We start from the raw sequence: 26,684 nt of genomic DNA, 5'->3' as shown, positions 1-26,684 counted from the left end.
GCCCCTAACTGCCCTCCCCTGCCGGCCTGGTCCCCCCCAACTTCCCTCCCCTGCCGGCCTGGTACCCTGCAACTGCCTTCCCCTGCAGGCCTGGTCCCTCCCACTGCCCTCCCCTGCAGGCCTGGTCCCTCCCACTGCCCTCCCCTGCAGGCCTGGTTGCCCCCAACTGCCCTCCTCTGCTGGCCGAGTCACCCCTAACTGCCCTTCCTTGCAGGCCTGATCCCTCCCAACTGCCCTACCCTGCTGGCCATCTTGTGGTGGCCATCTTGTGTCCACATGGGGGCGGCCATCTTGTGTGTTGGAGTGATGGTCAATTTGCATATAACCTCTTTATTATGTAGGATTAAATAAAATATAATGGCTGGTCTAATCATTACTATAATATAGCAGTAGTGATGAATATAAAAATGGTATTTCAAGATGTCTTCATCAACTCTAATGTGATATAAAATATCTGTGATTGATATTAGTGGAAATGTTTCAGCTGCTGCTGGTAATACTGCAGTTTGTTGCTTTCATCCATCTTTGATATAAATATTAAATTTTAGTAAGGGTTTAGTGAAAATAAAAGATGTAAATTTTACCCATCCAAGTTTTTAGGGCTCTCCCTCACTCAAATTCATAGACCTTCTGGGGACCTTTTATCAGAAACCTGAAAGGTGGTTTTGGATAACAACTTTCCTCTTTTGGGAAGGTAGACTTTTATAGGTACCACTGTACTAGTTTATTAGCCCATTAGCTGTATAAATGTGCACAGGGGTGATAGTCAAAATATAAAACAACTGCTCTAGTGTAGACAGGTACCAGTCAGGGCTGACAAGGACCCAGGAGGAAATGCCTGAAGAGCTCCCACTGTGCCAGGCTTTGACCCTCGGATGCTGGGTTTCTTTACATACTGTTAAGGCTTTGACCTAGGTAGCCTCCAGGACCTTATCTGAATGAATGAGAAGTGTGGCTAGGTGGGCGATGAGGATGAGGATGATGGGGGAAATGCTCAATAACAGGGATGCAAGCTGTCTACCTCTGGAGAGCCCACTTTTTCTCTTCTAACTTCTTGGAGCAGGTTTCCATTGCTGTTGGGCAGCTGATGGCAACCAGAATGGTAGAGGGACGCTCCCATAGTGGGGCTGAACCAGATTTGTAAAGGGATGCTCCAATAAGTGGGGCTGTCTACTCAGCATTTTTTCTAAGTAGCTGAACTTTCTTAGTTTGCAGCCAGAAATGCTTCAAGAAAATAACTCTCTTCTAAGAAGTCATTTTTTTTTTTTTTTTTGAAGAATCAAATCAGTTGAGGTCCAGGATCCCCCTGGTTGGAACTTTGAAGCAGTGAGAAAAAAGGGGGCTGCGTACTTTGCAGTGACTCAGAAAGAAGGATGAGAAGGTGATAAGTAATCATCATAACTAGGTTAACACATTGCAGACCAGTAGTTTTATTGCTAGTTTTACCCAGTGGCCAGAGAAGTTTCTACGAATGAGTACAAAAAACGTTTTACATAAATGTTAAAGGCATGCTTTAAAATTAAATACCCATTGCATTTTGAAGTTATTTATTACATGTTCTTACAAGCTAATATCTTTCTAAAGTATGATACTTTGTAAAACACTGTGTAATATGAAGCGAGAATTCTTGTGATGTGTCTGCAATGTGTTCAGAGGAATCTTAGGAGGTCATTATTTTCCCTCATTAGTCTGTATGGAAGTACAGAGCACTTATTTCCTGGTGGACACTATTTAAAACACCCATGAGAGAGATGACATTAAATGAAAGGGGTAAAAAGGTAATGTACAGAACAGCATACAAAGTATAATTATTTTTATGTAAATTATAAAAATTTTTTAAAAATAGTTTGCAGAAATTAACAGAATGATCTTAAAATTCATATGGGAAGGCAAGTGACTCAGATTCTCTTGAAAAAGGTAAACCAAGCTCATGAATTCACAATTCTGATTTCAAAACTTAGTACAAAGCTATAGTAATCATGACAGAGTGGTACTAGCATTAAGGACAGACATTAGATCAATGGAATAGAACTGAGAGTCCAGAAATAAATCCTCACATTTATGGTTAATTAATTTTTGACAAATGGGCAAGAAAATTCAATGGGGGAAGGGACAGTCTCTTCAACAAACACAATTGGATATCCACATGCAAAAGAATGACTTTGGACCCTTACTTCACACCACACACAAAATTAAGTCAAAGTGGATCACAGCCCTAAATGCAAGAGCTAAAGTTATCAAACTACTAGAAGAAAACAGAGGTAAATCTTTGTAATCTTGGATTAGCAATTATTTTTTAGATATGACAGCAAAAGTGATTAAAGAGGAGACTGATTAGTTAGATTTCATAGAAATTAAAAACATTTTGTGCTTCAAAGTACACGGTTAAGAAAGTGAAAAGATGATCTACATAGGATTGAAAATATTTGCAACTCATGTTCCAGGTAAGAGTCTTGTATTCAGAAATGTAAAAAACTTTTATAACACAATAATAAAATGACAAATAATTCAATTAAAAATAAATGGGCACAGGATCCGAAGAGGCATTTCTCCAAAGAACATGTATAAATAGCCCATAAGCACATGAAAAGATGTTCAACGTAGTTAGTCATCAGGGAAATCCAAATCCAAACCACAATGAGATACTATTGCATATCCATTAGAATTGCTACAACAAAAATGACAGATATAACAAGTGTTGGCAAAAACGTGGAGAAATCTGAGTCCTCATACATTGCTGGTAGGAATGTAAAATGGTGCAACCACTTTGCAGAACAGTTTGACAGTTACTTAAATGTTGAACGTAGAGTTACAATATGACTAAGTGATTCCACTGCTACCTATGGACGTATCTCCAGACTTTGGGTAAGCTGTTCACTCATGTTACAGGTGTTTACTCACTATTCTCTGCTGACCGAAATGCTTCTCATTCTTAGTTCAAATACTACCTTTGACGTGAAGCCTTTTGTGAATTTCTAGTTACTCTACTACCTCTACTCTAACAACATGCTCATTTCAACAGAAGTTTGCCTTTTCCATCTGACCTTACATTGTGGTCAGTTGTACACACATCTGTCTTGCACACAGACTGGAAGCTCACTGAGGGCGGAGCCCTGTCCAGATCAGTGTATCCTCTTGGTCTCTAGCAAAGTGTCTGGCACAGGGCATGTGTTCAGTGATTGTCTGTGAACTTGATAAACTGAAGAGCTCGCAAGAATCTGGCTCTTAAAGAGTAGCTGCAGGGCAGTAGAGTGAAAATAATTTGATCTGCAGATATGCATGACAAATGGAAGGCTCAGAGAGAAGGCATTTCTTAAATGCCCATGCAGTCCCTTCCTCGATAGGAGAGGGGCCTAAGCCAAATAGGCCACCATTATGCCCATTTCAGAAAGAAGCTCCAAAAAGGCTAACTGGCAATATGTGTGATCTCATACTGCTCTCAGAGGTTTTCTGAATAAACAGAATCCTAACTCCTGCATCCAGTCACATACGATTGTGGACACAATTCAGGTAACGAAAATGGAAAGAAGAGCAGTGAGTGGTGACACAAGCAGCCTGTTCCAGCAGGGAAATCAGTGAGCAGAGAGCAGGAGGGTTGACCGTGACTATCTGACCACCCCTGCTTGATGGGTTATCTCACAAAGGAGCAGCTGGTTAAGTGGATGTGGATGGCACCCTGCTTTATAAAGTAAACACAGGCAATGTAATTAACGTTTCTTAATTGAGTTGAACTCCTTGTAGGCAGTATGTTGTCTGAACTTATTTTGTTCTGTTTTTGTGCTGTGATACTGTTTCTGTTTGTCTGGCTCTTCATAGGAGTTTTACTAGGAAACTGAGAGAAGCTGGATGTCATTTTAAAACCAATCAGTGCTATTTAAGTTGTATGGGAAGGACGGTTGTGAAGATGACAGTAGGAGGAGAGGGGCAGAAAGAGCAATCCAAGCAGAGGGAGAGCACAGAACTGGGGTGAAGATGATATGGAAACTTCCTTCTGCCTCCCTCCCTCCCTTCCTCCCTCCCTCTCTCTTCCCTTTCCATGAATCCTTCCATCCAAATATTTCCTATGTGTCAGGCACTGTGCTAGGTACCAATGGTACAATGTTGACACAACAGTCTTTACCCTACCCTCGAGGATGAGACAAGCAAATAATCACATCTATGTAAGACTGCTCTGAGCTGAATGTTAGGAAAGGAGGTGCTATGAAAGTGCATAATAGGGTCATTTTATTTCATCAGGGAGGATTTCCTAGAGGAAGTGACATGGAATAGCAATTTGAATGAGGAGCAGTTTTTAATTATGTTTGCGTTCTGGGGAGAGGGCTATGAAGAGAAGCAGGGCAGCACAGAGAGAAAAGAATGAACTTACTTATTTTGTTGTTCTTAGAGTTCTCATTAGCTATTAGAGTGTGATTTCTTTTTCTAGACTGTACTATTTAATGATTAATGATATCTAGAACCTTCACACTTTATCTGTTTATACAGTTACAGAAAAAGCAATAAATATGTTCATTAGAAAATATATGCACAATAAAATATTTAAATGAGATAGAGATGAAACAAGCTATATTCAAATTAATTTTTATAATAATTTACTTACAATGTTTTTTGTGCTTCCTAATATATGTTGATGATGCCTGCCCACATTAGTGAGTACCAATCTTCTTTTACTTAGTCTACTGATTCAAATGCTAACCCCTTGAGGAAACAACCTCACAGACACACTCAGAAATAATGTTTCACCAGCTATCTGGGCATCCTTTAGCCCAGTTAGTTGACACATAAAGTTATCATATGGTTCTTCTTAAAATTTAATTGGAAGATGTTACATTTCTATATTTTAAAAAATGGGCTCAAACCTGATTTTATTTCTTCATTTGGAAGATGAGTAACCAAGTTAGAAAATTCCGTTTCCATAATTTTTTAGTGTACTTTGAGAGTTTTAAATAAGTGAAACACTTAAATTGTCTTTGGCAAGAACTTCACAAATGGATGAAACATTTCCAACTATTCAATTTAAAAATGTTCTTTCTATAGTATGAATTTCTTTCAAAAAGCTCTTATTTTCTCTTATTATTAAAATGTTACCATTAGCCTAAAGGGACAAATTAAGCACTTATTTTTTTCAGCAATATTTGTACGGTACTGTATTATTGGCAGCTACTTGTCATCAAAACAGAGGTAAGTGAATTTGAAATATATATATATATTTTTTAAAATGAAATTATATTTGGCAATTCTTTTCAGCACATTAGCAGCAGATATCTAGTGAACCCACAATAGATGTTCTCAGCTCCTGGCGTCTCTTTGGTATGGTAAACATGCCATCATTTAAGATAATATAATAATATAAGCCGTAAATCTACTTAACTGGGCATAGGGAAATGTCAACGAGGCACCAGGTGGTGGACACAAAGGGCTACTATCAATGCTTTTGTATGGGGAAGTCTCCTCTTCCTTTAGGAGACCTGAGACCGGCTGACACATGGGCCATGTGAAGGCACCAGTGTTAATATGCACATTAAAAGGTAAAGCTCAGTTTCTCTTTCTTTTTTTTTAAGAAAGTTTCATTATTTTCTTCCAGTACTCCATTGCATCATCTTTGTGAAGTCACTGTGTATGCGCACATTCCACACATTCTATTTCAGAAATCACCAGTTTAGAGCCAGGCTTCTGTTTTCAGGTATTTACCTTTCAGTTTGTGCAGTACTTTTTTTTCTCAACCTAGTGTCTGTTTTTGAAAGTGTTGTCCATGGCCCACCGGTTTCAGAACCGGTACAATGACAGGTTTCTGGATCCTATCGCAGAACTATTTACATTAGACTGTCTGGGAGTCTGCATTTGGAACGAGCTCCTTCAGGGGCTTCTTTGGCACACCACCGTTGAGACCTACTGCACTGCACTGCAAGCACTGTGAAGAGGGAACCAGCTCCCTAATCCATTTTGTCACTAGTACCTGCAATAAGCACTCGTTGAACTAAATTGTAATGATCAGGTTAATTTCTCCTCTGGCAGAGAAAATGAGAGTTTAGTTAGAATAACTAGTCACTTTTTCTTCCTTCCTTCCTTCCCTCCCTTCCTCCCTTTCTCCCTCCCTCCCTTCCTTCTTTCTTTCTTTTGTTATTGTAGGAACTTGGGTAATATAAAACACTAGTGGCCTGGTGCATGAAATTCATACATGGGGGAGGGGGGGTGGTCCCTCAGCCCTGCCTGTACCCTCTCCAATCTTGGACCCCTCGGGGATGTCCTACTGCTGACTTAGTCCCGACCATAGGGATCGGGCCTAAACCAGCAGTCGGACATCCCTCTTGCATCCGGGACCACTGGCTCCTAACCACTCACCTTGCCTGCCCGATCGCCCCTAACCACTCTGCCTGCTGGCATGCTCAGCCCCAACTGTCCCCCCACCAGCCTTCTCGCCCCCAACTGCCCCCCCCTGCCAGCCTGATCACCCCCAACTGCCCTCCCCTCCTGGCCTGATTGCCCTTAACTGCCTCTGCCTCGGCCCCACAACCATGGCTTTGTCCGGAAGGACGTCCGGAAGGTCTCCCGGAAGGTCTCCAAGTCTAATTAGCATATTACCCTTTTATTAGTTAGATACTAAAAGCATTGCCTTCTTCACTGGAACCTCTTAAATTAAATGTCTAAGCATTATGCTATACACATGAAACTAATATAAAATAATATTGAATGTCAACTGTAATTGAAAAAAAATAAAAGCACTGCCTTCATAGAGTTGATATATTGGCAGGGGAAGACAATATAAAAAATAACATACATAAATAAATTATCCTATCTAACAAAGAGGGAATATGCTAATTGACCCTCACACCATCACAAAGATGGTGGCGCCCACAGCCAATAAGGAGGGAATATGCTAATTGACTGCCATGCCCTCAAAGATGGTGACACCCACAGCCACAAGATGGCGGCGCCCAGTCCCCTCAGCCCCGCCGGGGCGGCAGGCGCGTGGCAAGGCTGGGCCCACCCTGCGCGCCTGCCTCCGGAGTCTTCCAGTCCCCTCAGCCGCCCAGGGCCGGCCCGAGGTGCAGGCAAGCCTTGGATGGTGGCTGCTCAGCCGCCCAGGGCCGCCCGAGGCTCAGGTAACCACGGCCGGCCGAGGCTTGCGCTGCTGGCAGTGACAGCAGCAGAGGTGTGATGGGGCGTTGCCTTCCCCTGATCACCAGGTCGCCTCCTGCCCCTGAGGGCTCCTGGACTGTGAGAGGGGGCAGGCCGCTGAGCGACCCCCCTCCAGTGCATGAATTTTCATGCACCAGGCCTCTAGTCTAGTATGATAGAAGGTGACAGTTGCTATGGGGAAAAAAAGTAGAGCAAGGTAAGGGATCAGGAGTGCTGGAGCAGTGGGAAGTGGGGGCAGGACAGTCTGCAGGGTGATAGGGGTGCTCACTAAGATAGGATCTAAGAGAAGACTTAAAGAGGATGAGAAAATTAGCCAAGGGGATATTCCTCCACTTGTCACAAATCCTGCTCATCCTCCTTTACAAGTTTCAACCAAGACTTCTGAGAAATTTTAGATGCTGTGGATACATGGCAGGAGCTCAGTAAATTTTGGCTAAATGAATAAAAATAGCATTTTGGAGAGAGAAAGAATGTGGAGAAATGAAACTATAAAGTTCCTCTTCAAAACAGGAAAAACAACCAAATAAATAAAAAACTATTTCAAATCATATGAAGACACCTAAACAATGTCCCTAGTGGCATTTGAGGACCTTACACATCAAATACTAGAGCAAAAACCCCCTCACAGAGCCAAGCAGCCTCTTGAGCAGCTGGGCCAGCCTCACCCATGTGGGGGCTCCAGGTTCATCTGAGTGGTCCAGCCACCACCTTGCAGTATGGAAACCTAGCTTACATTTCCCAAAATGCCAATCATAACAGTACTTGGATGGGATGAAGTGTACTTAAAAATTCTCTACAATAAAATATTTGGTGGTTTTTGTTTTGTTTTTGTATTTTTTGGAACATATATAACTTATTATCTAAAGTATTTAAATAAAAGTTAATTGATTATGGTTAATTGATTATGATTAAGTTTACTGCTTGAATGTATTGATTTTTATTCCTATGAAATCAATATATTTAAAGTTGTTAATTAGCAATACTGAATTTACTGAACTAATATATTTAAGGAACAATTAAAATATTTATGGACATGACTTATATTAAAAATAATTAAGCTTTTTTTCTCTTTCATCAGTTTTAAGTTTACAATCTTTTTGTCATAATCTGTGAGTTATAACTTTTAATCAAAGTAAAATGACCAGAACCTACTCAGAGTAGTGCCTCTTCTTTTCTAACATGCTACTACCTCATACATAATAAGGACAATAAGTGATCAGCTAGGTTCTCACAGAATGTAGAGCCTAAATTACTTTTAGAGATTACAGGCTAATTAAGGCCTTACTAGCCACCTATCCCTTTTAAAAAAAACAATTAATGAACCTGAGTCAAGGCAGCAAAGGTTAAATGATTTCTCTGGGGGTAAAAGAGCCAGTCAACGTGAAACAGGGCAGCCACTTCATTTTTGACCTCAGGGTCAGATCACATACATTTCACTGCACTGGAGTGTAATACTTTAATACTTTCATATTTTGGGCCTCACGTGGCTTTCTAAACACACCCACATAGAATTAATAGCTCTACAAACTTAAGTACCGTAATCTATTTAAAATAAATATTTCTCCATAAGAATCTAGATTGCTTTTACTTATAAAATATCAGATAAAAAGCAGGGGATTGGTTTGTAGATTTCATTTTGTTTATTGTTAATCAGAACAGAATTACCATGGATTCTGGTCTCTTCTATAGTTAAATTGAGATAAAAGAGAATGACATATACTCATGTACCTCAGATACAAGCAAAAAAACACCCTTTTTGGTCACTAACAAGGAAAACACAAAACAAAGGATTCTTAAAGAATAGTAGTTTTCAGATAAATGTTCCAGCTTTTTAGGGGAAAAAAGTATGAAGAAGACAAAAGTAACACCTTCTTTCTGTAACAGAAAGTCACATTAGAAACATATTAAAAAATATGAATAGAACCTCTGATGGGAACATCACAGAAGTAAACAAATGAGCACTGTGCATCCTCCTTAAAGAGCCTATCTGTGTGGTTCTTAGTTCCTTACTGCTCAGAGAAGAGGAAAGTACAATGGCATCATTGGCACAGAGCTTTTTCTACTACTGTCACCTGCCTGGCAGTAGGCTTGAGTCCATTCACCACTTTTCAATTTTGATGTATGACATTTTACCAAAGCCATGTGACTTTTAAAAAGTTGCATTAACAGTTGGGATTTTTTTTTTTTAGAATTAAAAGAGTAAAAGTTACATATAATATGAAATCTACATATAATCTGAAATCTGACTATTCAGACTTTTTACCCTTTAAAAAGGCAATATTTAATATAACTCCAAACAAAAGCCAAATCAGAATTGGCCAAGCATAAGAACATTATAAAAACTATTTTCATAGTGTAGTTCTGTGTACAAGAATGACTCTGAAATTAAATTGTCTTATTTCTAGCCATTTTCTTCCATAAACAATAACAGTCACAGATAAAAGAATTGCTTGCAACCTTACCAGAAATTTCTTGGGGGAACATTCTAGTCTTCAAAATAAATGGTATCTGTCAAATTCTTACTGCAAAATCTAAAATGTTAATCCATGTACTGTATTTCATTTGTAATAAGTCTTTGTGATAAGGTTAACACTTCAGCACATAACACAAATAGGAGAGCACCAAACAATGAAAATTACTCTGCTTATGTTTCTGTATTAGAATTTTATTTGCTAAAGGGTAAAAACAGATTTGCAAAATTCACAGTTAACTTAAAACAATAGTTTTAAACCTTTATTCCTAGCCCTTACTGCCTTCAGGAAGGAAAGAACATCTGGTTACTTAAGGAACACAATATGTTCAAATTTTCTATGACTTTTGTTTCTAATTGGGTTTTAAAATTTTTTTGAATTTGAACAACTAGTTAGAACAATGTTTTTTAATCACTTCATATTTTTCAGACTGTCCTCCTTCTATCCCTCTACTTATTCAGTGGATTGCTTTTGGAAATCTGCTCAGTGGTTCTAATATGATAAAGACAAAGAAATAAGAATTAGGATTGTGGCAAAGATCTAAGTATAGAAATCATATTTATGGTGAACAGAGTATAGGATGTTACAAACAGATATCTGACATCCAGTCTCTACATACAGCATATATTTTAAAAATTTTCATATGGTTCTTGGGCCACTTACATACCTGGCAGTTTCATTTATTACAGATACAAATAAATGTCTAATACAAATGAAGAATTGGGTGAGCAATAGAAATAACTAGGATTCCACTATTTTTAAAATTAATGAAGCTATAGCTCTTGTTTGGAAAGGTGGGCAGAAGACCTGGGTTCAATTGTTGGCTCTGCCATTGAGCTGTGTGATCTTGAATAAGTTTTAAACTCACCTTGATCCTCTGTGTTCATCTGCAGGAGGGGCTGGATTAGACTCTCTAGGTTTTCTACAGTTCCAAAATTTGACAGTCTACATAAAGTAGGTTAACTACATTCTTTATTATGTTTTCTTTGTTCCATATTTGAAAGTGGTAACAAGTTTTCAAATAATTCTGACACAGTAAATTAAGGAACCAGATGCTCTTTAAGTTCAAGTTGTAGGGTTAGCTCACCATCTTGATAAAAATGGAAGCTGACAAATATATAATTGGCTACAACTTCTGTGGAATGTAGATATGGGTTCCAGAAAAATGCCAGGTGAATGGGATACACCCAGATTAGAGACAGTATTGGAAGAGGCTTAGCATTTGAGTCAGAATTCAATTCTACCCTTATTTTCTTAACACCAAGCAGTGCAGAACACAAAACTAAATAAAAATAAAATAAAAAGAGTAGAATCATAAGGAGAAATAATTTAAAAACAGTCAATAAGCAAATAGCTACAATACAAGGTGTTGTGAGGACTCATGTCCTATTTGAGCCTGAGAATGGCTTTCTAGAGAAGGCAGATGGATACAGGAATCTCAGGAGAAGATGAGTAGATGCAAGGTCATGGAGCCACTCTAGCTAGCTTGGAAGCTTACAGGTTTTTTTGGCCTTGGGAAAGCCATCTGACCTTAACTTCTCTGCACTGAGAAGCAATGAGGGAAGAGAACCTGCTCTGCCTACCTCACAGCTTGTGGTGAGGACCAAATTGAGCTCATCAGAGTGCTTGGAAACTGTGAAAGAACATGGCCCTATTATTACAGTTTACAGGCCCATTATTTCCAAATGTCTGTTCAAATAAGCAATCTTTTCACTGTAAAGCCAGCATCACAGCTGATATAAAACAACTAAAGCTCAGTGTCTCAAGCTCTACTTGCAGAGTCTGTTCTCAACTCAGCAACTCCACTGGGATTCAGGGGCAGCAGCATGACCCAGTGCTTCTCCGAGGCTGACAATAAACCCCTAAGCTCAGAGTTCCTTGTTTATTTTTATATGATTGAGTCTGTCAGCAGCACTCAACACTACAGTAATGTGAAGCTGGGATATGAAAAGTGTACTCTCATGACTCAAATCTCATCTTTCTACTAATTTACTTCATAGAGATTTGTGTGTTTATATACTTACTCTGATCAACTTGTATCAGAAATGATTCAAGTGTTTCGTTGTTGCTAATAATAGAAAACATTCAAAGCACTGACGTTCAGATTTTTATAGGATATGGGTGGGGTATGAGCATCACCTTTCCCTCTATTTTCCCCCCTCAGCGTAAATGGCTTCCTTTATGACTTTATAAGACAGTAACTATACTCTAAACTCTGAAATCACTTGTGGATTTCTGTAATATATATCAACTTCCTTTTTATTGTATCTTTGTAGCACTGGACTAACTCCTGTTAGAACCTTAGAAGTCAGTTCTTATGGACAAAGGATGCTCTGGCTGGGTCGGTCATTAGACACAATTGATTTCAACCACAAAAGAGAAGACCAATTCCTGCCCAATTTATTACGTCTCAGGAATATCTGTTTAAGATCCTACATTTTGGACCATTATCTTAATCATGTTTTTACATGGTAAGATCCTGAATATACAAGTAGGGGTTACCTTTTTTTAGATATTTATGCTATTAATTATTTTTTTCTCTTAAACCTTAGAAATTATATTTGTTAATCTTTATAGAATGGCTTCATTATACTTTATATTAGGTATACTACATTATTGAGATAAAAGTACTCTATTAAAATCACAGATTATACTAATAGCATTGACACAATTCTGCAATTAGAAGAGTGAATGATTCATAGCAAGGACAACCATAATTAGCTGGAAAAATGATCGAGATCAATAGATTTAGGTAACATATTCATTTCTACCTTCAATTAAACCAAGCAAATTACACAAGTAGATAATTCAAATAGTTATTTTTGAACTTTTTTCCACTCTGTATAACTCTAAGAATTCCTAATGCTGAACAGATAGAATTTACCTTAAGTTTGTAGAGCAAAACTTATTGACCAGAAACCTCATTAATTTTTTATAGATATTTTGTAATCTTGGTTATTTTTTATAAAAAATATATACTTACACAACTTACATATAACAAATATATGTAAAAATATAAAATATGGGACTTTTGATTTTCATAGTCAGACTCTTAAACCTTACCAAAAATATTGCTATCTTATGTATCAGAGAAACAATGGATTCTATTTCTGATACTTAATGAAATTTTGTATAAGGGAACTGATAAAATTATGTATTTCTGCAGAAAATGGACATAGGTACAAGGAAATAAATTATTTTAAATCAATCAATGAATAAATAGAGAATATACTCAAATGTTGAAGTCTACAACTGAAGAAAGGGCAGAAATCCCTTTGACTCAAAATGTATGTTGAACATGTTGAACATGGAGGCCCAAGTTGATCAGACAGAGCTTTGGCAATGGATCCACAGACAGACTGACTCAAAGACAGCTTGACAACTGCCAACAAGCCTGTTGGTAATTCTGCCAAAGAGCCAAAGGCTGGGAATACCACCCAACGTCTGGCATTCTCCTATTCCTGTTTGAAGCTTTCTCTCTTACATTTCGTCCAATATTTTTGTTTGGCTCAAACGCATCAAAAATTCACAGATTTTTTTAGATCATTAAATGTTCTTATTTTCAAGAAATATAACATTAGTTGTAAAAGAGCACACTTTTTCTCCAAAGTGTAAAGACAATTTTGGTAACTTGCTTTAAAGTTCAACTAGAGAAATCAACATTATAGTCTGTTGAAGTCTTTATTTTATTAGGCTACTCTTCACCCCAAAAATAAGAAATACATATTCATAATATGAAATAATTTAGTATTTCATGATGTCATAAACTGCTGTAGAACTGGTCCTTTTTCATAGCTCTGATGTCCTGGCCTTCACATGGCCCCTGAGGCTTTACTTGGATAGGCTGGCCCTCTGAGGGGTTCAAATGATAACGAAGGTGGTGATAAAGAGAAGCAATGCTCATCTACTTTCTTGCATTCTGAGGAGGGCAGGAGGGCAAGACAACCTTTTAAGGGACAAGAGATGCGTGTTCCATTTAATTTGCTGCTCAGTTACTAGGCAATGAGGTGAATGAGTTTTGGCCTATAACTCTAGGCAAATTCTTCCATTAGACAATTCATCTGCCATTAAACAAATTTCCACATGAGGAATTCTTGGCGTCATACAGAGACTCCAGTTTTTCTGGAAATTGTGTATATACTACTTGGGAAGCTTACCTTTGGATCTCGAAGGAACAGAGCCTTAAGGATCAGTGAGTGTACATCCCCAATCACTGGGTAATGCATCAGAAGGCCGAGACAGGTCTGGTAGTTACTAGAGATCACTAAATAAGAAGGAAAAAATAATTCAGAAGCCATATTTCTTCAGATGTTTGCATTATTGAGTAAAAATATAACAAACAACACAGAGTCAAAGAAAGTAAACCAATAACCGCTTCGATAAACGGAAACAGGGAGAAGGGACCTTTATCCAATGGCCTCTGAGGCAACACGCTGTACTGTTAACTGCAATCTAATAACTAGCACGTAGCCTCACGGGGTGCTGGAAGGAAAAACCTCAGACACAAATATGTGTGTGTGTTTGCAGTATAAATAATCTCTTGAAGCATGCATATTTACTGCCATTTACATGGCTGTGTTTAAATGTCTCCAGTTTTGCTGCTTAGAAGTTACAAAAATATGAATGGGAAAGAACCAGTTTAAAATTTTCATAAAATAATACTTATCCTGATTTTATGCTTCATAACTTACATGTTACATATATTCCTTTTTATATATACACACCAGTGGCCCGGTGCACGAAATTCGTGCACGGGGGGAAGGAGGGTGTCCCTCAGCCCAGCCTGCACCCTTTCTAATCTGGGACCCACAGGGATCAGGCCTAAACCGGCAGTCGGACATCCCTCTCACAATCCGGGACCGCTGGCTCCTAACCGCTCACCTGCCTGACTGCCTGATCACCCCTAACCACTCTGCTGCCAGTCTGCTTGCCCCCAACTGCCCACCCCCACCGGCCTTCTCGCCCCCAACTGCTCCCCCTTGCCGGCCTGATCGCCCCCAACTGCCCTCCCCTGCTGGCCTCTTGGCCCCCAACTGCCCTCCCCTGCTGGCCTCATGGCCCCCAACTGCCCTCCCCTGCCCACCTCATGGTCCCCAACTGCCCTCCCCAGCCAGTCTCCCGGAAGATCTCCTGGTCTAATTAGCATATTAACCTTTTATTAGTATAGATATTAAAAAATTCAAAATTTTTTAAAATGTATTTTCTTCCAATTATTTGTTTTCCTAAAGGTAACAAGAAATTTAGGGAAAATATCTAAGCAGTATTTCTTGGAGGAAAAATGTAAAAATCTTCATAGATAAGCCTAACTGTGTGCCTTAGATTGTCATTTAATTTTTTTTCAAATCAACCTAATTATAGGCACAATTATTAAACACATCTTTCAGGCAGGTCTATATAAACTACCTCATTTCTTGGCCATCCACCAGCCACACTGTCACAGTTGGGCCCAGTATGGATGCTTGTTTTGTGAGCCACATGGACTTCCTCCACAACACTGTGAAGAAACTTTAGTTACAACTTCCTGTGGCTGCAACCAAACCCCTTTTATTAATCAGAGTAGTTAGTTTAAAAAGATTCCATAGGAAAACTGTGATTTAACAGAAACAACACAGATCACAAAATAAATGTTTGTGATCAGAAATACCATTGATTCTTAGATCTCCTCCCCTTTCTGTTGGAAACAGCATTTCTTGCTATAGCTTCCCATCCCTCCCTCTGCCCATGAACATTGTGGGGAAAGGAGACAGGACTGGGCAAAATGAATAATTATAATCTATGTAAGGAACCACTTTATCATCTTCATTTCCGCCTCTGATCTGACAGCTTGTAATTTCATACATCTGCTTTCATTTGTAAAGCACTCACTTATCCTACCCTTTCTATATCTGTTCAGACTCTCCTTTTCTTATTTGTTCATTTTGTCATATTCACATTCAGTTACCTATTGTCCTTTTTCCTCTAGAATTCAAAAAGCTTGGATACTAAGAACAGTATAATTTTTTCATGTACAGTCTTCTTGGAGAGCTAACAAATAAATAAAACTTAGATAATCAATTCACTTTATAACTCATAAAGTTATTCTCCCAAATGTTATCATGATCATATATTAGTAACTGACCCAGTAAGTATTCTTGTATCTTTTGGAAATGGTTATGACCTTGGGATTCAAAGATGTGGGTTTGAATCCCAGGACACCATTTGAACCTTTCATAACAGTTTCCTGAAGATTAAATGATATAATCTATGTGACTGATTTATAGCAGCCACTTAAAACCTGTTAAAGGTAACCTCTCTGAGCTTAAGTTTAGCCATTTGGAAAACAACTTTCTCATTTAAAAAAACAACACTATATGCCTACCTCATTCAATTCAATGATTATTTGTTGAGTACCTAATCCATCGCAGGCCCTATGTTAGGAAGGGATGCAGAGATGAACAAAGCACATCCTTGCCCTGCAGAAATGTAAACTACAGGAGGGCAGATGTGCAACAACAAGAATTTATTACTACTATCATCACAAGATGACAATGAATTATTGAAGGCTTTCTGAGACCAGGCCCATTGCCAAGAACTTTATCTGTGTTATCTCATTTAGTTTCTATGATAATCCTATTATAAGGGTACAAGTATTATCCTTGTTTTACAGGTGAGAAAAGTGATACTTGGAAAGGTTATGTCATTTGCCCAAATCGCACACCCCTTGGTGTATAAGGCCAGGTATAGTAAATATTTAGAAACAGGCACAAATTCTCATATTTAGGTATAAAATAGCACATAAAACAAATAATCATGGATTAAATATAAAACAAAAATTAAGAGCTAACAACAAAACCTTAAATTAAAGCTTTAACAATTTATTGTGCATCTCCACTGAAAATAAAGCTAATGGGTGTGTGAGTCTTGCAAGGTAACCAGGCATGCAGAAGACATTCAATAAATGCAATGTGCTCTGAAAAAATATTTGTTGAGGGCTTACTACCTGGAGGAAAAAATACATAATTACTACATGCAGTGTCTCCAACTATTTAAAAAACTTTTACTATACTAACTTTCCCAGTTACAAAATGGCAACATACAAAATGGACTTCAAATGAACCAGACGACCAAGTGAGGGTGGGGCGTAAGTCATAAGTAAAAACAAAGCTTTTATTCCTTACACTCTGGGAGAAAGCCAAGTATAAAACAGGGTCATATCCTTCTCCAAATAGAGTGATTTTCACCCAGTGTTTAAGACCCTCATAAGATTCTGTCCTTGAGAGTCCTCATTTCTCTATGAGCTTTTGGGCACACTAATCTGAAACTTTTAAATTACTTTTTTGGAAGGAGTACAATTCAGAGCAACCATTCTTTGTCAGTAAACGACTTTACTTAGTGATTTGCACCTTTAAACATACAGTTTTGGCGACAAAAGGCAGTAAGTAAGCAAGTATCAAGAGCAGAATTACTGGTGGCCAGGGTGCAAGCATTGGAGAAAGGACCCCAAGAGGCCCCTAAGGCAGGGGTGCTAAGAAGAAATGGAGACATGGAAGGAGAAAAACAGGTGGAGGTCTTGCTTATAAAAAGGAGATACGGAGTTTAAATTTTACTCCACATTTGTTACCAGTCACCGAAAGACTAGACTATAATGTGATCAGATCTGTCTTTCAGAAAGATTGACACTGGCACAGGGTGATCAGTGGGAGGGAGCAAAAGAGGGACAAGAGGCAGAGGGCAGGTAAAAAGAGCACACCTGAAGTAAGGAACGGGAGGAGGGGTGTAATGGGCAAACATGCTGAAAAAATGGGTAGGTCTTCGTTTATAACTAAAACTGGGGAGTGTGTGCGTATGACAAAGAAACAGAAAAGCAATAGCAGACAAGAAGAACTTAGTAAAAATACTAATTTATATAAAGCTAATTCAAGGATAGAGCAACTTTTATTTCTTTGTGGAAGTTTGCAAGATAGCTTTTATTTTTACGAAAGTTATACATGTACCTAGTTAAACAAGTCAAACTATTCTCTCAGTCTGGGTATAAAAATAGCCATTGCTGTCCCATACCCCATTTCCCACTCCCAGAAGCACTGGCTTTCTTTTAGCTGATTAAAAAAAAAAAAAAAATACCTTCCATATTGTGAAAAAAAGATGCTAATATTACTAGCTCTTATTTTAAATGTTATCAACTGATGCCCCATCAAAGAAGACAAAGCTTTAACTTGTCCTTAGCACTGAAGCCCACACTTGCACTGACCTCCACACCCCACAGGCATTCTCTGTCTCTCCCCCTATTAAGTTCTATCATAATGTGATTGAGATCAACTTTTAGAGTTTTGATTTTTATAACTAGGCAAATGTTAGCACTGTACATCACAACTACCTCTCCCTTCCTGCACAGCCTCTGTCCTTTCCTGGAGTTTATAACGGTTTGTTTTTCATTTGCCTTGTATATGCATTTAACATTAAATTAACCTGAAGTGCTCTCCTAGGCATATGAATCTACTCAGTACTTTCCAAAATTTCAGGTATTTCATCAATTTCAGGAAGTTTATCTTGAGGCCTCTGGCCTGCTCCCTCACCCTGGGATGTCCTTCACCTCTAACCAGTGTTTTACCCTTATTTCCTAGAGTAACTAGCTTATTCTTTCTTGCTTGATTCTCTCATCTGGTGGAGCAACATCCTCTAAAAGTTTTATGCACAAAACATGAATTTATTGAAAGCTTCTCTGTTTGGAAGATTTTCCATTGGCAATTAACAGTTTGACTAGGTACAGAATTCCGGGTTGGAAATAACTTTTCCTTCAAACTGGAAGTATTGACTTCTGCAGAGCTTTCGGGTTTCCAGTTGCAAAGCCCCCAACCTTCTAATTCCTAATCCTTTATGTGACTTGTTTTTTCTTCTCCTCCCCACTAATTGTCTGTAAATCCATGATAATGTACCTATTTTCATAATAGACCCTTTCATTTTAAAAATTCGTGTTTTTCTATTTAACTAGAAATTTCTAATTGTTTTTTTTGATGATTTTTCTCCCTTCTGTTTATTTTGTGTTTGTTATTTCTTCTCTTTCTCTTTTAAAGAAATCTCATTTAGATGGAATCTCGTGGCCTGGTCCTCTAATTTGCTTTCTTATTTTCTAACTCTGTTTTATGTGCTAGTTTCTGGGACACTTTTTCAACTTTATATTACAGCTATCTGATTTTCATCGTATTTCAATTTTCAATTACATTTCCCCCTTTATGTATTTTCCTAGCTCTCTGACAGATTTTCTCCTCCCTGCGTAGTCGCTATGTCCTCCAGGTTACTTTTAGCCTGGTTACTTGTTTAGATATTTGCTTTCACTTTGATGTTTTCCTCAAATGGTTGGTGTTTTTTGGCTACCTGCTCATGTTTAAGAATGAGGCAGTGCCAAGGTAACTGGAAGGTGCTACGTGTGCATAGAGGGATGGGTTTTTAACTGTGGGGTTATCGTAGGTAATTTCTTGGGCAATTCATGAGCCTGGATTTTTAAGTCTTTTTCCCTTAAACACTCCTAGAGAGGAGTCTCCCAAACTTCCTTCTGGAGGAAGACAGTCTGGCTTCAGTTCGGTGTTCTGCTATTTGAGATGGTAAAGAAGACCAAAGGGCTCAATATTCACTAAAGTGCCCGAGTCCCTGATCCAGAGAACCTCCGTTTTGCCATGTCCAGAGCGTAAATCCTGGTGGTAAAGGTTGTAGATCTGAGTACAACAGCTTCTTAAATAGATGTTCAACCAGTTCTTGTTGTTGTTGTTTTTTTTAGTCTCAACTCTTCCCCTCCCCCCCTACCAATTTTCAGAGTTTCTTAGCACTGAAAATTTCTACACTTTTCGGAATGTTATGGGTTATTTCTTTGCTTTGACCATTATCACTTTTGTATTTCATTATCATGGATCTGCTAAATCAGTTATCACTGATCCATCTTTTCCTGCTTCCAAAATTGCTGTAATCTCCTTCCTAAATTTCTGTGTCTTATGGGTTTATGCTATTTTAATGGGATTTTAGGAGCAATGAAGGTAAATGTGATATAGTCAGCAGTTAGACAGACATGAGCAGAGTAGGAATGATGAGCCAGGTACAGAAGGTCACCAGGGCGAAAAGCCCTGCATGCTGAGCAATGGACAATTGTAAGGTAGGACATTTACCCCCATGGTGACCTTTCCTCTTCTAGCATAACCCTGGTCATGTGGTTCAGACCCTTCCCTGACCTTTCCTCCCCTGGCATGTTGCTAGTCATGTGGTAGACACCCTTAGAGGAGGAACAAGCCCTTTCACAACCCCATACAAGCCCTTGCACAACCACTCCCTTAAGCATTAAGTCCTCAGGACAATGAGGTTCTGACTCGAACCAAATAATCTTAAAAACAAAACCTCAAATCTGTTGACTCCAGAGACAGAGTTTAGCTCAAACTAACTTCTAGGTCTCAGCTCTAGGCCCAGAAAAGCAGTAAGACCAGGTGGGGTGATGCCATGGCTGATATCAGGACCCGCTGTGACAACTAATGATTCCCTGACCAATTAGTAGAAACCATGATTCTGCAAGGACACACCTGGAAAGCTGATGAATATTCCCTCCAGATAACAGTCCTTAAAATGAAGGACCCACCTCCTCCCCACCCCCCTTGCTCGCCCTTGCCTTTCCCCACCTCCTCCTTTCCCCAGAGTGCTCTCTTTCTCTCTCTCTTGAGCAAGCCCACACCTTTCCCCACTTTTTCTTCCCTCAAAGTGAGTGAGTACCTTTGCTTTCTTTCCCCTAAGCTCCAAGGGCCCTTCTTTTGCCTTTGTGTTTCCTAAGCCTCCACAGCCCAGCTGGCTCACTTCTTTCACAACTCATGTCTTCTACCTCTGTGACTTTCTAAATAAACTTTTGCTTGTATCTGGGCCAAGGCTCTGAATTCTTTCGTAGCCAAAACTCAAGGACCAAGGTCTAATATCTGGTGCAATTCACTGTTATCAAATGCATCTCATATCTGATATCCTCAATCACTTCTTTTATAATGTTTCTACTCAGCACCTAGGCAGGTGAATTAAAGGGGAAGAAGAATCTAGGTAGGAGGCAATGGGGTGGATAAACTTGGGGAAGTAAATAGTCAGAAAGACCAAGATTACCACCTCCTTTGCTCTAATCATCAGAGAGAACAGCTCCAGTTAATGTGCAAGACTTCACATTCTCTCTTGGAAGCAACAGATGGACATGGAATCTTGAGTATTCCTGGGCAAGATTAAAATGGCACATTAATTTTGTAGCTCTGGGTTCTTGGGCCTTTGAACTCTGGGACTTAGACCATCGCCCCCCTGGTTTTTAGGCCTTCAGACTTGGATCGAATTATTGGCATTTCTGGTTCTCCAGCTTGCAGATGGCCTATTGTGGAACTTCTAGGCCTCCATAATTATGTGAGCCAATTCCTATAACAAATCTACTCATATATATGTTTCATTTTCTCTGGAGAGCCCTAATACAAAAGGCTTCACCTGATTGGCCTCGTAGGGGAAAACTATTCTCCCCACACCAGATGGTGTCTAGCCAGCGCACTGTGGTCTCTCAAAGGAACTGCAATCAAGGTCTTAGGACAACTTAGCTGGTCATGATCTTTCACATATTTCTATTCCTAGTCCTAGTGCTTTCATCCCTAGACCTCTTTATCTGAGGCCTTGGTAGAGATCTTCACAAGCACCTTTTGCCAATACCTTCTTACAGGGGTAGGAGATGGGAATTTTGAAGATACCTTTCCTCATTTGACTTAGTACCAGTATTTTTCCACTCCTAGCACCCTGCTCTGACACCCCCACCACCTCGAGGTTCATAAAACTGCCAGAGCCTTTTGTTCAGGGCTTCCTGAACAGTGAGATGACCTCACATCTGTGCTGATCCACTTGATCTTTGACCAGTGTGCCGTTCCATGGGTGAAGTGGAACAGAGGGAATTAGCATTTTCTCCAGTTTTTGACTCTTGCTTGTACTACCTTAGTAAGTGATTAAAGGCTTAACCTTTCACTTTTGACTTGTTGCTTTAATTAGCTACTCTGACACCTAACAGCTCAGCTTTCTCCCACCCAGCCAAGCTGAGCTCCTGGCATTTACCATGTAATCCAGCAATTGTGGTCCTTGGTATTTACCCAATTATAATGAAAACTTGTAACCACACAAAAAATTGCACACTGATATTTATAGTGGCCTTATTCATAGCTACCAAAACTTGGAAGCAACCAAGATGGCCTTTAGAAGGTAAGTGGATAAATAAACTCTGATATATCCAGACAATGGAATATTACTCAACACTAAAAAGATATCAGCTATGAAACCTTGAAAGACATGGAGATAAATGCATCTTACTAAGTGAAAGAATTTAACCTGAAAGGCTACATACAGTATGAGTTCAACTATATGAAATTCTGGAAAAGACAAAACTACGGAGGCGATGAAAAGTTCTGTAGTTGTCATGGGTTAGAGGGAGGGAGGAATGGATGAACAGCCAGAGCACAGAGGGTTTTTAGGACAGAGAAACTACTCTGTATGACACTATAATGGTGGGTGCATGTCATCATACATTTGTCCAAACTCACAGAACGTACAACCACCAAGAGTGATCCATGAGGTAAACTATGGACCTTAGGTGATTAGGACATATCAAGGTAGCTTCACTTACTGTAACAAATGTAATACTGTGGTGAGGCATGTTGATGGGGTTGGCTGTGTGTATGTAGGGTCCATGGGGTGTAAGGGAACTCTGTATTTTTCTCTGTAAATCTAAAAATTCTCTAAAAATAAAGTCTATTTTAAAAAATCTAAACATAAAAAAAAAGACAATGAGCTTTATCAGCCTACCTCAGTGAAATTTTAAAAGATTTTTAAACTAGAGTATAAAGTGATATGTTATTTGAAACTCAAAGGGTACATTAATATCCATACCTGAGATGGTCTTAAAGTCGAGTGACAATATTTAATGTCCAAGAGGGAGGAGAGCTGGCAGTTGGGAAGTGCTAAAACATTCCTTCAAAAATCTGACTGTGCTTTTTAATAAACACTCTGTGACTCATGACCATGAGATTAAGTCTTTGTTTCTAGTCCCTGAATTTGGGTAAAGCTTTTCCAGAAAAGACAAGTAAATGCAATCTGTAGTTGAAATAAACTGCATTTTGACATCACTATAATGTTGAACATGCTCTTAATGAGAAAACAGAGAAATAGAAATTCTGAGGTAGGGCAGATGGAAGCACTGGCAGATAGACAGGTAGTGGCTGAAGAGTAAATGGAGATTTAAAATGAAATAAAAAGGAACAATGTTTAAAACACTAAGAGGACACAATTGCCACACCAGGCCAGACCAAGAAATGACTGAAGGCTCCCCTACAGAAAAATGAGGAAATCTGAAGTTTTGTAACATGCTTATGCTGGCTGAAAAAAACAAGGCAAGAGTGGGTAGAAGTGCCAAGAAGGAAACTTTTCCATTTCCCAAGTGTTCAGGGAGGTGGTAAATTAAACAAGACAACAAACATTTATTTGAGAGATACTTTCTGGTTAGAAAAATCTACAATGAAATGAATTTGAATACAGTGTTTAGTCTGTTAATACAATTGACAAGACAAATAAAAGGTATGCTACATTGTAAATTAGAGAAAATGTTTTTCTTTGACACTAATCAAAAACAAAAATTTAAATCAATAAAAAGATGTGAAAAAATGTACGCTTAATTTAAAAAGCAGACAATGCTTTCTTTAACAAAGCCATGCTGGAGTGTATTAAACCATCACTGTTTAGTTGAGTTGGTATTCTAAGAGTGTTTGGGCATCTGTTCCCTTAGTAATCACTTCACCCGAATCCATGACCCTCACCCCTAGGTGTCTAGAGTACTCTGTCTGAGATCGCCCCAAACACATGAAGAACTTCAGAGGCTCTGAGGGACAGGAAGAATTATAACAGGTGGTTCTGGTCCTAAGGACTTGCAATCTAGTTGAGAAGATGGGACTAATATGCACAATAAGGAACAAGATGAGTTAATGAAATGCTACCTTGAGAGGTATTGATTAAAATCTTATAGGACTGCAAAAGTGAGAGATCAATGAAGGCTAAATTAATTGGGGATGGTTTGGGAAAAAGCTACCTTGCCTTAGTCCTGTATAGGAGCAATATTTAGGTAGGTAGGGCCAGGGGAAGCAGGGACTCACATGTGTAATTTACAGTATGAAATAAACCAATAAAAAAAGTATGATGAGAGTATGGCTATTAATAAATCTTTACAGGACTAATGGCTCATAATAACCTTTCCTTATTTCCTAATCTTTATTTTTTGATATAACCTTAATCCATATAATCTGGCAAGAAATCTGAAAAGCACTTCTTATTACAAGAAATTAAAAATGTTTATGGTTTAAAATGTTTGGGGGTAATTCTATTTAGAAATGGATACTATGTACCTAAGTAAAGCAAGAGTTTTTCATAGAACAGCCATCATTTCCAAGGTCAAATTTTAAAATATGTATGGATATAATGTTCACATTGTTATTTTTTCCAATGCAAAATTTTATTTTTACTTAATAAAATCAAGGTAGGGCTCTAGGCATGGAAAAGGCATGTGAGAACCAGTCCCTCTGTCACTAGCCCTGTGGCCTTGAGCTGGTTTCCTAACCTCTAACCTTGGAGGTTGGGCTCAGTTTCTGAGACCTCACACAGAACTTGGTGTTTGTAAGAAATCTGTTAAGTGGTTGAATATTACACTTCCCTGACTGAATTACTTTCAAACAGAATAAAAGCTTTGTTAAAGGGATATAAAGAAAATTATAAGAATACTTTTGTTAAAAATTAAGTATAAGTAGTGGAGATCAGTGATAAAAGGCATAGTAAGAACTAAACAGGGTACTGGGATCTAACACCAAACACTGAGTGTGATTGTTCCAAATTACTTTACTGCATTGTATTAGTTTGCTAGAGCTGCTGTAACAAAGAACCCCAAACTGGATGGTTTTAATCAACAGATATTTGTTGTCATAACAGTTCTGGAGGCCAGGTGTCCAAAATCAAGGTGTTGTTAGGGCCATCCTCCCTCTGAAACCTGCAGGGAAGAATCCTTCCTTGTCTTTACTGGCAGAGCTGTTCCTTCCAAGGACTCCGAAGGAGGATCTGTTCTATGCTATTTTCCTAGCTTTCGGTGACAGCTGGAATCCTTGTCATTTCTTGGCTTGCAGATGCATCACTCCAATCTCCGCCTCTGTTTTCATATGGCATTATTTTCCCTATGTGTCTTCACATCATCCTTTCTCTGTGCATATGTGTCCACATTCTTTTCTTCTTACAAGGACACCAGTCGTAGAGCAGTAGAAGTCCATCCTACTCCAGTAGGATTCATTTTAATTAATTACATCTGAAACCACCTATTTCCAAATAAGGTTACATCCTGAGGCACTAGGGGTTAGAACTTCAACATATACCTTGGGGGATATAATTAAACTCATAATAGGTCTAATTATCTCTCCTTATAAAATAAAGATTTGGGAACAGATACAGTAAATCTTAACCATTTTTTTTAGGTTACATATTCCTTTGAGAAGATGATGAATTATATATATCCTTGGCCCAGGGAAATGCACACCTACACAATGTGTTGCACAGTATCAGGTTGATCACGGCACTTTGAAGCCCTCTACTGAACTCTTAGCTCAGTGGTCAGCAAATTGCGGCTCACGAGCCACAAGCAGCTCTTTGGCCCTTGAGTGTGGCTCTTCCACAAACTACCACGTGCGGGCGCCCACGTACAGTGCGATTGAAACTTTGTGGCCCATGCGCAGAAGTCAGTTTTCGGCTCTCAAAAGAAGTTTCAATTGTTGTACTGTTGATATTTGGCTCTGTTGACTAATGAGTTTGCCAACCACTGTCCTAGGAGGTATGGATCCAAAGTAAGGAATGCCAACATTGAAGGAAGGCTCTTTCAGTTTCACCAAGTGCATCATTGTTTGAGCTACAAACATATCACCTACAGCTGCAAAAGAACATCTGCAGTGCCCAAGGTCATCACCACCCTGGATGCCCCAGGCAGGGCTTCATGAGTCAGAATGGAGCAAGATGGAATAAAAACTTGACACCAATGTTCCATGTGAAATGTTGAGGCTGGCAAGTTGTCCACCTTCCTTTTGTTTTTGATCCTTGCTTAAAATGTAAGCTCATTTAATTAGCACTGCCCTCCCATGCGTTCTACTCAATCCTGTTCTGTGTCTGCTTCCTGCTACTCCCCACCCTCTCAATCTTTTGCTCTAAAAAACAATGCCTTTCCCTCTGAGCCTAATCTTCCTTCCTGGAGTCATTGCTGCCCAGGCAACCTTCAGTGGTGGGGGTGGGGCCACCAACTCGCTCCCTGATTCTATTTCTAAACCATTGCTTCCTCTCTTTCCATAAAAACGCCTTTCCTCTGAAGTCCGTGCCACACATCTATACCTCCATCAAGCCTCTTCATAATTGTCAGCTATGCGCTATGATGGCTGACAGGTAGTAGGCACTCCATAAACACTGGCTGAAGGAATGGTTAATTCTTTGAGTAAATGATTGAGTGAATAAAAGCTGTGGAGGACCAAACAAGAATCCCAGTTCCCTCACAATCTCTTGATCTCCTCAGTGATACTTTCTCCTTTAATAACTTCAACCATTCTGCTCATACCCAGAACTGCTCCATGTCCTCTTATTTGACCATGACCTCTGATTTTAGCTCTCATACCCGACCTCTAATCCCTTGATACTCTTGATTTCCCATAGTCTTTTCCTGGCCAAGCTTCCCTCCCTAAACAGCTTAAATCACTCTCTTAAAATGCCATCAGCACCCTCCATTCTCCTTCCTCCCTTCAGATCTACCTAATTCATTTGGATGTGGCTTTAACTTGAAGCCTGAATTATGATCTGCCTCTTTTGAATCTTGCTTGGAGTGCTGAGCATGATTGAGAAGAAACATAACCTGAGTCCTGGTGCTACTGCCCACTGTTTTTCTCTGTAGGATCTTCAACAGCTAGACCAGGCTTGTTCTAGTTCTTGATCAGTCATCTCTCGCACACTTCCCAGTCATTCCTCTCAAACCCCTACACTACCCTGCCTCATTCATAGTGGACA

The 26,684-nt window shown here is 39.1% G+C and overlaps 1 protein-coding gene across 1 annotated transcript in view; it reads right to left on the bottom strand.

Annotated features, from left to right (window-relative positions):
* The window catches only part of TBC1D5 (TBC1 domain family member 5), a 463,678-nt gene that overhangs the window by 84,742 nt on the left and 352,252 nt on the right, over positions 1-26,684 (bottom strand). Inside the window, exon 16 of the mRNA XM_028129701.2 lies at positions 13,766-13,872. Within this exon, the coding sequence (XP_027985502.2) occupies positions 13,766-13,872 (107 nt within the window). The remainder of the gene's footprint in view (positions 1-13,765; positions 13,873-26,684) is intronic.

Source organism: Eptesicus fuscus, chromosome 18, assembly GCF_027574615.1.
Source record: "Eptesicus fuscus isolate TK198812 chromosome 18, DD_ASM_mEF_20220401, whole genome shotgun sequence".
NCBI classification, from domain to species: Eukaryota; Metazoa; Chordata; class Mammalia; order Chiroptera; family Vespertilionidae; genus Eptesicus; species Eptesicus fuscus.
This window is presented reverse-complemented; position numbering and strand designations above follow the sequence as displayed.